At 38.2% G+C, this 18,581-nt stretch overlaps 1 protein-coding gene across 2 annotated transcripts in view; it reads right to left on the bottom strand.

Moving 5' to 3' along the window:
• ADGRG7 (adhesion G protein-coupled receptor G7) overlaps window positions 1–17,662 on the bottom strand; it is a 73,929-nt gene extending 56,267 nt beyond the window's left edge. Inside the window, exons 1-6 of one of the 2 annotated variants that reach the window (XM_055259360.2) lie at window positions 17,292–17,662; window positions 8,874–8,987; window positions 7,780–7,884; window positions 4,898–5,010; window positions 2,451–2,600; window positions 873–973 (exon numbers count right to left, since the gene is read on the bottom strand). In XM_055259360.2, the coding sequence (XP_055115335.2) occupies window positions 873–973; window positions 2,451–2,600; window positions 4,898–5,010; window positions 7,780–7,884; window positions 8,874–8,987; window positions 17,292–17,406 (698 nt within the window). In that variant the 5' untranslated portion in view covers window positions 17,407–17,662. Of the gene's footprint in view, window positions 1–872; window positions 974–2,450; window positions 2,601–4,897; window positions 5,011–7,779; window positions 7,885–8,873; window positions 8,988–17,291 lie in introns of those variants that run through there. The other variant, XM_055259361.2, reaches the window with a different exon arrangement.
• Window positions 17,663–18,581: the final 919 nt, after the last annotated feature.

Genomic DNA, 18,581 nt, shown 5'->3' with positions numbered 1-18,581 from the left:
CTGCATTCACCATCCTTCAATTTGTCCAGGTGACCTAATTCTTCCTGGGCACTGGACAAGAATTTGGGACCCATCAAGTGCAGGTACCCAAAAAGGCTGTTACACTGGCTGTTTGCCTTCACTGGCGGAGGGCAGCCACCCCATTGGACAAGGTAAAGGGCCCACTGGGCTGATAATGCAATGCTGTCCATGATGCTGGAGCTAAGAAAGCATTGTAACACGCCCTCTGGGGCCTTGGGGTTGCAGGCACCCCATCTGGATGCTGCCATGGGGCCTGCACAGAGTTTGCTCCTGCCAGTGGAGAAGTGACTGGCTGATTCCCACATGTGCTCATCTACACATTCCCTCCCGCCAGGGGTTGAGTGAGGTGGGCTGAGTAAATGGGGCACCCCTATCACAAGTCCCACGAAGGGATCAAGAGGAAAGCTAAGGAAAATAATCAAAATACACCAGGGCCTTGGAAAGAGAGAAGTGAGGTGCAGCTTGGGGGATGGCCGTATGTCCTGCAAAGTGAGCTGTTCTCTGTAGCTCTATGTGTTGCAAAAGAAGTTGGAAGAGGTCTTGCCGTGTATGGAAGTTGCCCCTTGGTCATGCCAAACTAAGGTGAGGAAAACAAGTTCTAATCTAAATCAGCCCAGTTACTCCCTATCTCCCAGGCCATGGCCAGCACCCCTGGATGCAGGATGTAACATATACCACTCCATCTAGTAACTGAAGGTCAAGTGGAAAGTCACAGCTCTTATCTACATTCCAGAGGAATCAGTCAGTTACTGCATCCATGAGAGAAATAAAGATATCTCTGTTAATACTTTAGCCTAGGAAAGTAAACAGCACTTAGTCAAGTTTTCTTTCCAAATTGAATTTGTGCTTACATTGTAAGGGCATCATCATTAGCAGTAGCAGCAACTCTTTGAAAAGCATCTTCACTCGCATCTAGGAGTTGACTCACTGTTACTACGGCAACTTTCTTTGCCTGCCAAAGAGAAGATACTGATCATCAGAGAAGCATATATCATATATTATCATCACCATCATTATCATCATGAATCATTGTAGTAGCAAGTGGCATCACTGATATGATAATGTAGAGGCAAGCATTTTACAAAATTAAAGGTTTATTCTTTGATCCACATAAGATGACAGAGAGAATCAAGATAAGGCAAAGTGAAAATATAAATTAAGGTAGTGAATTAGGAGGTTTAAGTCTCTGAATTCGACCTCATAGCAAGATCTTTCACAGACTCCCCACCAAACTCCAAGAACACAAAATCAAATGCTTGGATACAAAAGCAGAAATAAAATAAGAAGAGTGCAGTATTCTGGTTGCTAAAAATTACAGCTCATAATACTTAGCATAACTAAGTTATACTTAGTATACCTGTTAAACTTAGTAAAATTATTTGTAGTTTTATTTCAATCAATAACTCAGAAGCGTGTCAGAGAGATGATCTTTTGGCGTTTGATTACTATTTATCTTCCCTCTTTGGGAGTGTTGAAGCCCTTCTGCCTACTAGTTAATCACTCCATTAATTCTACATTTGGAGGTCAATATTTTCTCTTTCAATTCCATTTTTATTAACTTGAATCCCAGTTACTTTTTAGTAGGAAAAATATTTCAAATTTTTTTTTCTGAAATAAAACATTTAAAGGGAATGGAAGAAAGGAGTAGCTATTTTCAGGGCATGCTGATATTCAACCTGTACACAGGTGAGTCCATATTGGTGGTTTGTAGCCCTGTTTGATCACTATCCAGCTATACCAATTAGTAAATGTTGAATATACTTGTTTTCAAGTACCAGGGTTTGGCAAGTTCAAATATCAGGAATGTAAACTAGGCTTAAAGTTTTCAGAAAGCCAAGACTAAAATGTAAATATTCTTAATAGAAATGCATCACAGTTTAAAATCACATTCCAAATTAAATTCTTGAAACACTATTTATTTGGAATGCACTAGGGATGGTAAGGTCAAATGTAGTTGGTAAACATATTCATAAGGTGAAGTAGACTTATGCATTCCAGGACTTCCTAAAAGACTTAACATGATAGCCAGGTGTGGTGGTGTGTGCCTGTAGTCCCAGCTGCTTGGGAGGCTGAGACCTGAGAATCACTTGAACCCATGAATCCGGAAAGCAGAGGTTGCAGTGACCTGAGATAATGCCACTGCACTCCAGCCTGGGTGACAGAATGAGACTCTGTCTCAAAAAGAAAGACAACATAATAATGATCATTATGAATATCCTAAAAGAAAATATTTGGACAAGAGGCCCTTTTTTAAATATCTTTGAGCATCTCTCAGGAATGCTATGCAAAATGCCTCTAAGCAACCTAAACCATGCTCAAACCATATTGTGGAATAAGGAGTGGAATTCAGGACATCTCTCTTTCTTTCCCAACACCCCCTCTAAAAATAAAAATTAAAAAATTAAAAAAAAAAGCTTTGTGAGTTTTACCTCAGGTGAAGCATTTCTGGAAGTGTTGAAGATCTGTCCAACCACTCGTGTAGCACTCGTGATGTTCTCAGCAGTTAATTTATTGGCATCAGATGTTAAAATCTGGACTTCAGAAGAAATGTTATTAAGCGGTGCTGTGACATCATTTACCTGTTTTAAAAACCAGAAAAAAAAACCCTAGCTTTACACAATTACGTCCAAACACTTTGTAGGCAACTGCAGGTAAATAAGCTGGAATTTAGCTGAGCCTCAATCTCCTGAACACCATGTCCACTCAGTTTTCCAAGTTTGCATCCTTCCTTGTGTAAAGGGCAAAGTACATGCAGACCAGTGGTTTTCCCAGCCTTTCCTATTTGACAGGATTGATTAACTATAAGGGGCTGCCTTAGCTAGATTGGAGCTACTAGAGTGTATCCATGGGCCAGCGCTGGTTCACTGTGTGTTACAAAGGTCATAGAGAGATAAGCACAGAAGCTGAAAGTAATTGGTCAGAGATGTATATAGCAATTTTTTGCTGTTGAATCTAATAGTTCTAAAATTTTGGTTTGTATTTTATGCATATGTTTCATTTCATTTTTCCAGTAACTTATTTTTATTGTATTTCACAAAAATATTGGTGTGCAATGGGTTCAAAATTTTTTAAACTGGCTTTTCAGCAATGGTAGTGTGGGAGGCACTGGCTGAGACGACCTCTCTAGGTGCCAGTTAGCCCCAGGGCTCTGTGTTGTGAGGCTGAAACATGCCAATCCATATCGTCATTGCTGAAGCTGGGTGTCCGTGCGCGCGCGTGCGTGTGTGTGTGTGTGTGCGCGCGCGCGCGTCTTGGTTTTCACTAGATGGCAGCATCATTTCACAAATTATACCAATGTTACAGGCTATTCACACTTGGGTAAGCGTCAGAAACAATATCCAATCAGTAGACAGAAACAAATAACTCTAATTCAATTGCTAGATCCCTGCTATGTGCTAGGCACTCTGTTAGATGTTTACAGGTGTTATCACATTTAATAAGCAAAACAACTTTGTGAGTTGTGCACCCTCAAGAGAAGTTAGGGAGCTCAACCAAGTTTCACACAGCTTAGAAGTGGCAGAGCTGAGAACAAAACACTGGTTTGTCAGATTCCAAATTTAGCATCTTTCCTCACTCTGTGGGTTGGCACAACTTGTGTGGTTGGCAGCCACCTCTACTCTCCAACTTCTGTCCCTACCCAACCCCTACCCTGCCCATCTGTGATTAGGGAGCCAGGGTAGTACAACGTAAACTTTAAAATAAAGAACAGCTCTATCACTTTTTGGCTGTAGTCACTAGGCAAAATGCTTCACCTCTCAGAACCACATTTTCCTCAACTATAAAATGTGTACATTAATACTTATTTATGGTGTTATAAAAATTAAATACGATAAACTAATAAATACATTAATATTTGACACAATATTTGGCATGCAGTAGGTGCTCAACAATTAGTAAGTGTTATTGGCTATAGTTATTTATAATACGGGACTAACATTCAACTCACAGAAGTTTTATAAGGATTAAATGTGATAACATATGCAACATGCCAGGCACATGAAAGGCTGTACATAAAGGTTGGTTTCCTCTTCCTCCCCTTGCTGTCCCCTAGTGTTAGCTCTTCCATGCATGTGCATTTGGGTACAACTTTGGTCAAAATAGTTTAATCTGCACGAAAAAACATCTAGTTATATGTACTTTCTATTTCACTTGCTCATAGATACTGCCCTGAGACCCGCATCAGGTTTGGAGTTTCCTTTTTCAAAGGGTCTTTGATAATAGTTTCTTTCTCTTCATTCTGGTCCAATTACACCATCAAGAGGCTTTCCTTTGGTCTCAAATGTCAGGGATCTATATCCAGTCAAAACTTCACTGGTCTACAAAGATGAAGCCATTTTTAATGTGCTATTGATTACCGTTTGCTGAAATTTGATGAAACAACTGTCCTTTTTCACAAACAGATGTCAACTTTTAAAAATAAGAGTGGCGGCCAGGTGCGGTGACTTATACACCTGCAACCCCAGCACTTTGGGAGGCTGAGGCAGGCAGATCACCTGTGGTCAGAAGTTTGAGACCAGCCTAGCCAACATGGTGAAACCCCGTCTCTACTAAAAATAAAAAAATTAGTCGGGCATGGTGGCATGAGTAATCCCAGCTAACTCGGGAGGCTGACGCAGGAGGATTGCTTCAACCTGGGAGGCAGAGGTTACAGTGAGCTGAGACGGTGCCATTGCACTGCAGCCTGGGTGACATGAGCAAAACAAGGTCTCAAAATAAATAAATAAATAAATAAATGAATAATAAATAAGAGTGGTTTTTGTTATTGCTAATTTGAGAGTTTTAAAAGCATTGATTTCACCATCAGGTATCTGAAGAACAGAAACTGCACAGAATCAGAACTTCTTCCAGTTGCCCATTAGTGAGTCATATGGCATACCTGCTTTTCCAGGGTTTCCAGATTTTCATTGCAATTTCCTATTGTCACATTTTGTAATTCTATCTCTCCATATAGAGAGAGACTGCACAACCGGATTGCCATTGGATTGCCCGCTTTAATAAAAAGAAATTTTTTATTAAAAATAAGTATTTATTAAAATTATTGCCTATTATTTTTAGGCAATAACTAATTTTTATTAAAAGTTATAATTTATTAAAAATCACTGCCTATTATTTTTAGGCAGATACCTCTTATTGTCTTGATTTTTGAATCTGGACTTCAAAAGACCAGTTGACTATTTCCTTCCTTTGATGTCTTCAAGTAAGATTTACCTTTCAACAATAAGGTACATAATGGCTTTGAAGTGGATATGATGAGAGAATACTAGGCTGACAGACTAGAAACAATATGAAAAATTCCTAATAGATACTGAATTATATGTTGATCTTGACTGCTTTATGCAAATCTGCATAACAGCTGAAAGGCAAAGAGTTCTGTTATATTCTATTGTATTTATTAGATGTTTGGTTGCCTCTCAATAAATGTTTGCTGGGTCATTTGGTTTATTTTCTAGGATTATCACTTAAGCCTCCCTACCTCACTGCCTTCCTGTAGTTAATACTTAAGTAGCTGCTATAGAAAAAAATCATAATTAGAGGGACAGCTGACCAAAAGGTAGATGTTTCCTCAGGACCAGCTTTGGGCAGCTCTTTCTTGGGACAACAGCTAGAAACACTGAAATTAGAGATTGCTTCAATAACTTGTAAAGCACAAAGTTGGAGTCACTCTTAATTTATATGAAGGCTTCACCTCTACACCATGACATAACGAAAATTTCTAACATATTTATGGGCTATAAATAACTTTTAAGTGGACACATGTCAGATGCATCTTTTCCTCAGTGTTACCTAAAAGTGTAAATATCCCCACTCAAAAATCATTGAAAAGTATTTTGATCATTTGGTATATAATACTGAGTAATTAGGAGTAATTATTAATATAAAACTAAAAGCAAAATTGCCAACAGTTAGAATCCAAATCTGTAAAATTATAGGCTCAATCTGAAATTTGAGGGTAAATATTATAAACATGTTTTCATAATAGGTGCTCAGAAAAGAAAAATTAATAACCAAATTAAAAATGTTGAGTCTCTTGTCCCAAAGAATTAATATATATTAAACAAGTGTGATAACTCCTCATGGATATGTTACTGACACTTTTACTCTTCCTAATTCAGTAGCCCAGTTATGTTTTGTAAGTTATATCTGTTTTATAAATCATTATGAAATATTTAGGACACACAAAACGTGTAAAATCAAGACAATAGGTACCAATAGCATACCATATAGTATAGTATGGTATATATAGTATGTATAGTGTCAACATGGTAGAAGCCCCTTTTACTCTCGGAGTGAAAAATTCAGGAGGACTTATGGATAGAGTAGGATCATGAATACTTGAGTAAGCATTACTGATATGGCATTTCAGGTATTTCTTTATAGCAATGCAAGAATGGACTAACACAATGATGTATATACATATATGGGTGGAAGCAATTTGAATTCCACAAATCAAATACAGATCTGCATAATTTCTCATAATAATAAGATAAAAAGTAATTTAAAGCCGGGCGCGGTGGCTCACGCTTGTAATCCCAGCACTTTGGGAGGCCGAGGCGGGCGGATCACGAGGTCAGGAGATCGAGACCATGGTGAAACCCCGTCTCTACTAAAAATACAAAAAATTAGCCGGGCGTGGTGGCGGGCACCTGTAGTCCCAGCTACTCAGAGAGGCTGAGGCAGGAGAATGGCGTGAACCCGGGAGGCGGAACTTGCAGTGAGCCGAGATCACGCCACTGCACTCCAGCCTGGGTGACAGAGCGAGACTCCGTCTCAAAAGAAAAAAAAAAAAAAAAGTAATTTAAAAAGAGCAATTCATTTAATTTATTTAGTGTTTCAGAGTTCCCTTGACACATACAAAAATAAATATCTAAATAAAATGTCACATTCTCTTCGGGGCCATTGCTGGCAGTAGTTTTATCAAACATTTTTGTGAATGATCTAGAATTGGCTGTATTCTTGAGATATCTAGTTCCATAGGAAGTAGCGAATTACCTGCAGGAAGATGTGAGAAGTAGGATTGCGCAGATGCAAGTCAAGGCAAACAAGGGACAGGTAAAACATTAGTGGAAATTATATGGCATAATAGGCTCTGGTTATCAGGATAGAATCTAGGAATTCCTAAAGCCTACACTCAGAAGATATTACCCAATGTGGCACTGAAATGAAGCATCAAAATATTGGATATTATCAGGGACCATATTAGAAATAGAAAATACTATTTACTCTTTCACTCTCTGAATGCCTCTATACAAGTAAGGTAGTCATGTTAAGAAAAGTAGAATGAAGCTACAGAATGTTCCAAGATGGATAACTAAAGTGACCAAAAAGGTGAAGGACTACCAACTACGAACAGACTTAACCATGTGTCTCTACCTGGAAAGATGAAATCTGAAAATAGATACGATACAAGTCCATAATTTTGGCTGATTAGAACTTTTTTTTAAATTATATAACTAAAGGAGCAAATGTCAATTTAATTGAACTCCAGGAGAAAGCAAAAGCTGGAAAAATAAACCAATTAAGGAAATATTCAGAGAAATTCACAAACAACTGATTCATATGAAACTGTGGGGAAATTTAAGATTTTGTGAGATACTACCTTAAGTTTTGAACGTCAGCATCATAAAAGGAAGTTAAGTCCTTCCACAAAACATTCCTGATGCCCTTCAGGGACCTAACACTAGTAGGAGGTATGAGAGGTATGACTCAGCATAGTAATTCTTATGCGTAAACAGAGTAAATGTTTGGGAAAACACATACCATTTGGAGTATCTTTGCCACATGTTTGCAAGGATGGTCCATATCTGCCCACTGGGATTGTAGCAAAAGTAAAACCCATATAGGTACTATTTTCACAAAAATTAGCTGTAATAAAGAGAAAAAATTCTTTATTGTAAATCATACTTTAAAAAAATTGAAACCAGATGAAAGTCAAAGGTCAGAACCTATGCAGTGAAATTTGAAAGGCAATAGAAGGCTTATAGAACCCACTGGCCTGTGAGGAACTTCTATACTTCCCTATCTGGTTAAGTTACTGCCATTAGAATAACTAGTATGTTAGATAACAGGTTCCAGTTAAAATGTGCACAATATAAACCTGGGTAGAGAGGGAATGTGAGCTAGGATAGTGTAACAGATTAGTTGGAATCTTCAGAACTAAAAATATAGAGCCTATAGTGGCCAACGGTATCATGAGGATGTGGGCAAAGCAAAAAGGCAAATTCATGGGGTCTGTGGGATATATTGATGGGTAGGAGTATAGGAAATGATGGCAGTGGATATCTAGGGCTCTGAACCCTAAGCAGACAGCATGAAGTGTACAGTGTTGGGAAGCACACCTCAAATTTAAAAATGGCCTTGAACTTTGATTCTGAGACACGATTGAAATCAAACCACTAACTTAATAACAACTCTTCAAGGTAAAGGAAGAAAAGATAAAAATTTAATATAAGTATATACTTAAGAAGATGCATCTTGATTTCAGAAAAGTTAAATATATTAGAGTGGTGATATTTGAAATGGGGTATTATGGCATATTACCAATTGAAAGGACCTGAGAGAATCATGTCATTCATTGCCCTGGATTAGTCATTGCAGCCAGGAAACACAACCGTGAGTTTGCAGAAAAACTTAGCAGTCAGGAAACAGATAAGGTGCATTGAATATACTGATAAATTGCCCAAGAAGAAAACTCAACTTTTACTATTGAGCTGATAAATACATCCTAAAGCCATCATCATTATGTCCATTGTTTCTATAACCATTAACTGAAGCTTCTAGAAGCTTTATTGCTATTCTTATTAACACAAGAGTGACATAAACCTTACACTTTACCATTATCCCAAGTAATTTACCAATTGTACATCTCAGTCCTTTCCACTCTTCTGTACAAATACATCTGCCATCTTCCCAGGTTCCACCATTCCTACAGAACTCTGTAGGGGTGCTTGATGAGGAAGTAGATTTTCCTAAAGAAACAATAAATAACAGAACAGTCATGAACTGGCTGATTCATTTCTCCTTTCATGCCTGTGGCCACTTAATTTCTACACTTAAAACCACTGCTTTGAGTATCATTGCTGATAAATATTCTTTGTAATATCATCATTAATAAAATATACACTGAGAATCTACACCAGATGTACAATGCTTACTAGATGCTATGGATACCAAAAAGACATAGTTGAAAGACATAATGCTTTGACCAAGGAGATTAGAATCCCCTGAGAAATCAGAAATTATATAGATGGTAAGTAGGTAGGTAGGTAGATAGATAGATAGATAGATAGATAGATAGATAGATAGATAGAGTCAACATGGAGACTTATAAGTATAGTAAAAACACATAGGAGAGAGGTTGACGACAGAGGTTACTTAGCCAAGAAGACCCAGGAAGAGATAGTATGTGGACTGGATTTTAAAATTACATCTTGAAAAACCAGATGAAAATGGGTGACCCAAGTAGGCAGGATACAAATTGCAAAAATCACAAAAACATGGAAAGTTCTGATGTGTCTAAGGAACAGAGAAGAATTTAACATCTAGCATTGGTTCTGTGTGGAACAACATCAAGACATAGATTCGATTGGAAGGGATTTCATAAACCAAACCAAGAAGATTTAATCTTGAAGGAACCTTAGAGGGGTCATAAAACAAAGGAGTAACATAATAAGGAATTTTTTTTTGGAGGATAAGTGAAGGAGTATGGGAAATGACTGAGGCTAAGGGGCAAGGAAAACCAGTTAAATGAGAACTAGAACTCAAGCAGTGACTCTAAGAAAGTTATGTGTCACTAGATTCAGGAAGCATACCTGAGAAAGAATTGTTAGAATCTAATGACTAGTTATTTTGAGTTGGGGATAGCAGGGTTTCTAAATTGTAAAACAGAGTGAAATGTGAACAAATTAAGTGGAAGAATACAGGGTTGTGTGCAGTGGCTCACACCTCTAATCCCAACACTTTGGGAGGCCGAGGTGGGCGGATCACTTGAGGTCAGGAGTTCGAGACCAGCCTGAGCAATATGGTGAAACCCCATCTCTACTAAAATACAACAATTAGCCTGATGTGGTGGTGCCTGCCTGTAGTCCCAGTTACTCGGGAGGCTGAGGCACGAGAATCACTTGAACCTGGGAGGCGGAGGTTGCAGTGAGATGAGATCACACCACTGCACTCCAGCCTGGGTGACATAGTAAGACTCCGTCTCAAAAAAAAAAAAAAAAAAAAAAGAGTGTTTCTCCCATATTTTCTGTTCTCTTCTGAAATGTCTCATAGACCCTGTTGAACTTTAGCCTTCTATACACCAAATTTTTTAATCTCATTATTGTTAACATCTCTTTATATTACCATGTTGAATTACAGTTTCCTAGCTTTCTTTTCCATTCCCTAGTTTTCTCTGTAATTATTAGGGTGTGGAGGGGGGACTTTGTTTGTTTTGTAGAGACAGGATCTCCCTCTGTCACCCAGGCTGGAGTGCAGAGGTGTAATCATAGCTCACTGTAGCCTCCATCTCCTGGGCTCAAGGAATCCTTCTGCCACAGTCTCCCGAGTAGCTGAGACTACAGGCAGGCGCCACCATGCCTGGCTATTTTTTAAATAATATTTTGTGTTTTGCAGAGATGAGGTCTTGCTACCTTGCCAAGGCTGCTCTCAAACTCTTGGCTTCAAGTGGCACTCCAGCCTGAGCCCCCAAATGCTGGGAATACAGGCATGAATCACCATGCTCAGCACCTAATGATTTCTAACCTCCTTTTAAATCACTCATTAATATTTTTATCATTACTATATTTTCCATTTTTAAAGTATTATTTGGTTCTTTTTCAAATTCTCCTATTCTTTTTAAAATACCGTATTTTTCTTTTTTATTTTTCTCCTATATTTTAAAGGTTTAATCTTGTTAAACATACTTTATATTCTCTCTCAGATTGTTTTGTTATATCCAATTCTGGGAGGGCTAATCCTTTTGATGACATCCGTTGTCTCTCCAGCATCATGGTTCGCATGTAATTTTGTATTGTAAACTCATCTTTATCTTATTTACTATTCTTCCATGAGACTTTTATGGGTCTTGTTTGTGGAAATATTTCTACAGGAAAATTTCATGATTACTTCTTTTATGATCCTGGGGCACCATCAGTAGTAGTCTTGAACTAGTATTAGGATTATTTTTGGAGATTTCAATACTGTACAGGTAGGACAGATTTAGATTGTAAAGCCTGGAGTTTCAATTACTGGTAGTGACTTTTTTTTCCTTACTTATGGCTCTGAACAGGTGACAGTGTTATTTAATGCTTCTTTGGGCTAGTGAGTAAAATTTTTCTAATCTTCTTTTCTTGGTTGATCCTACTAGCTTAGATATTATGCTGGTGGCTCAGGTCCAGCTCCCTTGCTTCACACAGCATAGAAATCATGCCTCCTGTCTGCCTGAATGCACTGAAATTGCACCAGTGCTTGCTCCCCCTCATAGTATTGACTTTACTCTTTATTTCTGCCACTTGTGATTTTTCTTCAAGAAAGAAAGCCTGCTTGCATATTTGAATTGTTGTCATATTTTATTTATAATTTCTATGTTTGTAAACAAGAAGGAGATCCATCCATGTCTACTCCTTCTGTCTTTTTGCTGTAAGTCAAGAGTCATTTCTTAAAGTTAAGGAGTAATTTGCCAATTTTTAGAACAAGGGTCTTGGTCCATATCTTCAAATCCTAGCACAATGCCATTGAATAGAAGGTACCCAACAAACATTTGCTGACTGGCTTCTTTGCCATTTGCATCTTGGTTGAGGATATCTAGTCCAAGCTGAACTAACAATTCCTCTGTCACAATCACCTGTTTAACACCTTGTGCTACGCCCTTCAAGACACTAGTCTCTGAAATACCTAAATTACCCACAAAATACAGCAAAAATAGTACTGGTATCTTTAAGACTGTATTTTTTACGTAAAGAAAGTCAGACTCAGAAAGATGAAGTGGCTTGTTCATATCATCTAACCAGTTTTAGAATTATGATCTTGAAAAAAAGTGACATTAATTATTCATCAACCCAACCCCCTCATGCTACATAAAGGCTGAGTGATCAGTTCCAGATCAGTAATTAAGTGGTAGCAGAGCGGGTGCTAGACCCAGATCTCCTTGTAACTGATCAAGTGCTTTTGCTCCTTCCTCACAGTGCCTGCCTTTACCATTGATTGCAACAGGCAGCATCAGCTTCCTTTTATTTGAGGCTCCATATTTTGAAATATATATTAAATAGCAATATTTTTCTTTTTAACACCAGTATGATAACAATAATTTTCCTATATTCTTTTAAATTGTACAAAGTAGTATTTCTAGAATTATTAGCCCTATTTTCAATGCTTTTACTACACATTTTCAATGCTTTTAATACACATCTTGGAAGTTTAAGTACAGAACATACACAACACACACATGCTGCTTGAGAAAGTAGCATAAAATAATATTAAAGATTCCAAATAAAAAATGTTAATTTCTTCTCCTAGACAAAATCAGAGTCTGTTTTGAAAAGTTTGATTTTAATAAGTAGGGAAATAAAAATACATTTCCTTAGTCTAAGAAATTTCATCTGCAGATCCTTTCTAGTGCCTAGCTTAGTCTTTTGGAGTTTAAAATCCAGGCATCTCTCATTTGTCCTAATTTGAAATAGTTTGGTGACAATAGAGTTAACTCTTAAATGAGAGGACAATGTTTAGGATAGTTTATTCTGGTTGTAAAGAAAAAACCCTGAAAGATTTATACAAATAAAATACATATAGTCTTTATTTAAGGTAAAGTTTGTCCGGTATTAACTACCTGGTTAAATATTTCAATAAACTGGTTAAATAATTTTTCCTTTTTTAATTCTTATTATACTTTGGTATGCATGGCTAAATATTTTAATAAACATTTTTCCTGATGGTACAGTGTAGCATAAGTATTGAAAGGCAAATGCAGGAAGATGTGCCAGTTCTTACAACTGTTTCTGTTTCTGTTTTGAGCTAGTCAATTGAACTTAATGATTAAACCTATTGTAAACTTTTGGATTGGTAATTTGAGTCTCAATCCAAAGGTCCAATCTAGGTCACTGGCATCTATTCAAGGTATAAACCAGGGAGTGGAGAAAACTGTGCTCTGCACTGAATTATCCAAAAATACCCAGAGGATAGCAGCCAACAATTATTGAGTACTTACAATGTCCTAGACATCATCTTAAACTTTTTAATGTATTGACTCATTTAAGCCTCATGGGTTTACTACTATGCACATAATAGGTAGGAAAACTGAGACTCAAAAATGTTGAATAATTTGCTCAAAGTTAATAATTTGCTCAAAGCTAGTGAGGGGCATTATTGGGATCTAAACTCAGGCAGTTTGGCCCCAGAGTTTTCTTTCCCCCTACTCTTGTACATTTTTCCCCTATACTCTCAAGTATCCTTTTTAACCACTATATTCCCTGTTAGATCGTCAACATTTGTGTCATCAAAGAACAACAAGTGGCGGACATACCCAGAATTTCGAGTAAAAATATCTAATACCTGGAAACCCAGGAATAATCCACTAAGCCAAGATTCTAGCCCCTTAGTTTAAGAAAGTAACTTTTAAAATGGAATCAACACTTTAAACATCACTGATTCTGATGTTAAAATAACCCATGCCCCTCAGCCAATTACATAGCCAAACTGGAATAAATTTAGTTTTAAAATCCCTTCCGTTTAACAGACATTTGTTTTTTTAATTTAGGGGTGGTTATGTGAGGAAGCAAGAAGGAAGACTGGTTAAGGGGCAGAAGAAAGATTTACAACACCAGGATTAAGACAAAAGGACACTATAGCTGCCCAAAACCAACTTTCTCCCTCCAGAAAACACTACTCTGGACTCTTTTTTTTTTTTAACCTCCGAATGCAAATATCCTCCAGCAACAGTCACATGAGTTAGATTTATTGAGTTTGCCTCTGAAAGAATTACTGCAATTGAGTGAAATTAAAGCCAAGTATCTATGGTCAGATTATTTTTTGTCAAACAATAAACTCTCATTGACCTTTCACAACAACCGTATTTTCCACAGTGTAAGAATTATCAGGCCGGGTGCGGTGGCTCATGCCTGTAATCTCAGCACATTGGGAGGCCGAGGTGAGCAGATCACTTGAGGTCAGGAGTTCGAGACCAGCATGGTCAGCATGGTGAAACCCCATCTCTACTAAAAATACAAACATTAGCCAAGCATGGTGGCGGGTGCCTGTAGTCCCAGCTACTCGGGAGGCTGAGGCAGGAGAATTGCTTGAACTCAGGAGGCAGAGGTTGCAGTGAGCCGAGATCACGCCACCACACTCTAGCCTGGAGACAGAATGAGACTCCATCTCAGAACAAAAACAAAACAACAACAACAGCAATTATCAGTGCTATGAAGTCGGACCTTGGGGACTGGGAATATTTCAACGTCCTGAAATCTCTTGCAGGACTGAAGAACAGGTGTATCCTGTGGTAGAGAATGAAGGCTAGAATATCTGGAGATAAGTGGGGATAAAGAAAAAAAAACAGTCCTAGTGGCAAAGAGCAGGAAATTCTATGAACCAGGAGAGGTGTAGAATATGGTCAAGTAAGGCACTACTCATGTGTTTTGAGGTTAAGATACTCTCCCTTTGAGAGGAGTTAAAGAAAACATTTTCTACCATTATGATTGTGGACATCCGTCTGTGATTATATCAGGCTTAGCACAAGTTGGAAAATGCCAATGGAAAGAAATATAATAAAGCTTAATTATGTTTTCACTTTACTTTCATCATCAAGAGTGAAGGGGCCCAAAAGCTACACTGCTTCTTGTGTTTTTCTATGAAGAATGCCCAATGTGAAAAGGCTGGAGTTCTGGCAAAACTGGGATTTGCTCTAAGTTTTTAGCATAGTACCTAGAACATAGTAAGAACTTTTAAAACTATAGGCATTATAATAATTAAATGCATAAATAGCATAAATATTGTTGTACATCAGTGTTTACTGCCAAATCAGAGTAACTTCTTATTGAAATTTACTCAGAGAAGAATTTGAATTTTTTTTTTATTTTTCACAACGAGGCCAATACTTTTTGAAGAAAAATAAAAGTGAGAGAGACTTAATTATATGTTCTCTTAATTTATATATGTTACTCCAGCCTGGAGTAATTATTCAAAATAAATTTTGAATGCAATAAAATTAATTTATGCAAAATTTTGTTTATATATATTTTCCCTACTAAGACATTTATAGCTTTCATCAGTTTCTCAGAGATATGTATGACCTCTTTCCCCCTTAAAAAAATGTAAAAACAATTTATGTCTATACCTGAATAAAGGACCCCAAGCAAGGATATTCAACAAATACATAGGATGGGATGGGATAGGATAAAAAGAAATGGAGTAGAGTGGAGTGGAGTGAAGTGAAAAGAAACAGAATTTACCAACTCAAATACACTCTCAATAAAACGTACAAGGCAAAATAGTAACAGCAAACGGTACCAGTCTTTCACTCTTTTTCTTTAAATGATAGTGAGAACCTTCTCCTTTCCCATTGGGTTTACCCCAAAGCTAAGAGATATCCCTTATATAAACAGCCAATTGAAAAATGCTGCTCAGAACAAGAGAAAAGTTTGTCTTTTTGAGGAGCTGGTATACCTCTACTGTTAGACATGGGATCTTTATTGTTTATTACACCTCCTTTTGGATCTTAGTACTCAGAAAGTTCAGGAATATATTTTGTATTTATTTTAAGCAACTCCCCCCAAGGCTTGAACTTTCATATTTTGTCCCCCACCCTGCACTCTTTCTCATGTTGTTTTTGTACTTTGATCCTTGTTCTTAATGGTTTCGCTATACCTGTGTCCTTTATAAGTCACCATAAATTTCCCTTTAAAAATAGATGTCGCTTACATAAAGAAAAAAAGGAAGGGAGGGAAGGAAGGAGGGAAGGAGGGAAAGAGGGAAGGAGGGAAGGAAGGAAGGAAGGAAGGAAGGAAGGAAGGAAGGAAGGAAGGAAGGAAGGACAAACAAAACTTCGAGAAGTATGCCCTTTAAATGAGGTCTTATAAATTTGGCAGCCTTAATGGGGTAAAATCCACAGTTCATAATTTTTTAACCTGAATGAAACTATTTTACAACCTTAAACAAACAAACAAAAACACATTTGCTCCAAGTTTAAATTTTACTATTTTTATTCTGGTAAATTTTCTCATTCTAGTTCTCTAAATACTATTGATACAGTATTCTCTAAATACTGGTTAGGGCAATGGGGTAGGGGGAGGACAGATCCATCCCCAGCTACCACTCCATCAGCAGCCAGTATGTCAGATCCCTCTGTTGGTCTTCAACAGTGGATCTTTGCAGCCATGCTCCATGCTCCTGCTAGCTCCCCAACCTTCTGTCCTCCCCCAGTTACCTGCTCAGAGGGCATACTGCCTCTCCTGCTGCCTTTCCTGATCGGCATTATTTACCCTTATTTATTGTTTCATTAGAAGCTTTCTCTGGTTTTCACGAAAGGGAGTATGTAGCCCATCCAGCATTGAATTCTTTTATGGAGAAGCTCTACAACCCAAGGGATCCCACATTAGGATCATTGAAATTTTGCGTTCTGAGTTCCAGTGGGCTTTTCTTTAACATCATTGTTTTACTCACTACTTCCCCTCCCACGTCCTCCTTTTCCAGGGCAGCTCTGGCACACAGCAGGGGACTAAAAAATGTTTGTTGAATAATTGGGAAAGTCATTTAAAAATGATTTTTAAATTTTTGATTAGTTTCCTACATCTGGAAAATGGGAAATTTGTGTGCAACCATGGGATCATTTCACTTAAACCTTAGTGATGAGTTTCTTTAACTCCTCTCTTAAAACGAAATTCCATTCTGTGTATGTTTGATTGTGTGTGTGTGTTATGCGTGTGTGTATGTGTTTGATGCGTGTGTGTGTCCTTGTTCATAACAATTTACCCTTTCCTGAATTTAGCCAAACAGACCTAAATATATGTTACTAATTGTTTTAATTATTACTCTTCTACCAATTCAGTCTGGAGTTAAAAGAGCATAAAGAGGCCAATTCAATTAGATCACTCTTCCCCCTGCCACTCACACCCACACCTATTCATTTCTATTCAACCATCTGCTAGGCTTAACTGACTTGGTCTTTTATATCCCATAAATGGCATCTTGGTGGAATGCCTCAGACTGGACAAGGTACCTCCCAGTACTTGTGCATCAGGTGGCAGGGACAGAGGTCCCACACCTTCTCTTACTCTGAGTTAAACATAGCAGGACAACATTACCTCTTTGGATCCTGACCACAATCCTCCAGATGCCCAGTCCCAAAATGATGCCAGTCAGTAGTCCACACACGACAGTCACCAGCACCCTAAGGTTCCAGGCACGGCAGGAAGCCATGGTGAAGCCAAACCACAGATCCACTCCTAGGTGAGAAACAACTAGCTTCTTTTCTTCTTGAGCTAATAAGTTTAATCAGAAACTATTCTAAAACAAAAAAACAAGTCCTCCCCTCAGTGATCTGTCAGACGGATGTCTTTATATTTTAGGACTTTTGAGGCTAATCCAGTAGGATGCAGTTTGAATCTCCTAATAAAAGGGGCATACTCTGCTTTCAATTTCCTCATCCTTCACTGAAGGAGAACGTGAAAAAAGTGATTAGAGTTATGGGAATAGGGAGATAACTCAGGGCAATAAAGAAGAAGGGGAGGGACTATCCACAAGGGTCAAAGAGTGAATGTCCAGAAAAGCCACAGAGTGAAGGAAGGGAACAAAATAGAAGAAACCAAAGAGAAAATCACAAAGGCAGTGGATGCCAGTAGTCACCTATGGCTCAGCTTCCTGTGTTTTTGTCTTGGGAGGGTACAGCAGAGATAGACTGGCAGGTGCTTCAGACCACACAAAACACTCTGTCGGGGAAATGAACTAGGTTGTCAATAAGAGGATAAATGGCAATCACCACACATGATTTTTAGCGCTTGCATTTCTTTAAGGAGCCTACATTTTGGCAGACGCAGTTGGTGAGTGTGCATACTGGCACAGGGTGGGTCTTGAAAAGCACTAAAGCCCAGCACAATAACCCATCTGCTGTGGTCTGAATTGTGTCCCCTCCAAAATTCATATGTTGGAGTCCTAATCTTCAGTACCTCAGAATGAGGCCTTATATGGAGATGTGGTTACTGCAGAGGTGATCAAGTTAAAATGAGGTTGTTAGGGTGGTCACTAATCAATATGGCTGGTGTCCTCATAAGAAGAGGAAATCTGAACACAGACATGAATACAGAAAGATGATCTGAAGAGACAGAGAGAGAAGATGGCCATCTACACGTCAAAGAGAGAGTCCTCAGAAGGAACTGGCTCTGCTGACACCTTGACTTTAGACTTCTAGCCACCAAAACTGTAAGACAATAAATTTATGTTGTTTAAGCCACCCAGTCTGTGGTACTTTATTAGAGCAGCCCTGGGAAACTAATACATTATCAGAGTAACTACAAACTAGTGTCTCTCTGTAGATGCAGCTCTGACCCTCTCCTGCCCAGGCTCCCATGTTCTCCTTCCCCACCCTCTACCCTTAC

Source organism: Symphalangus syndactylus, chromosome 21 (genome assembly GCF_028878055.3).
Source record: "Symphalangus syndactylus isolate Jambi chromosome 21, NHGRI_mSymSyn1-v2.1_pri, whole genome shotgun sequence".
Taxonomy (NCBI): Eukaryota; Metazoa; Chordata; class Mammalia; order Primates; family Hylobatidae; genus Symphalangus; species Symphalangus syndactylus.
This window is presented reverse-complemented; position numbering and strand designations above follow the sequence as displayed.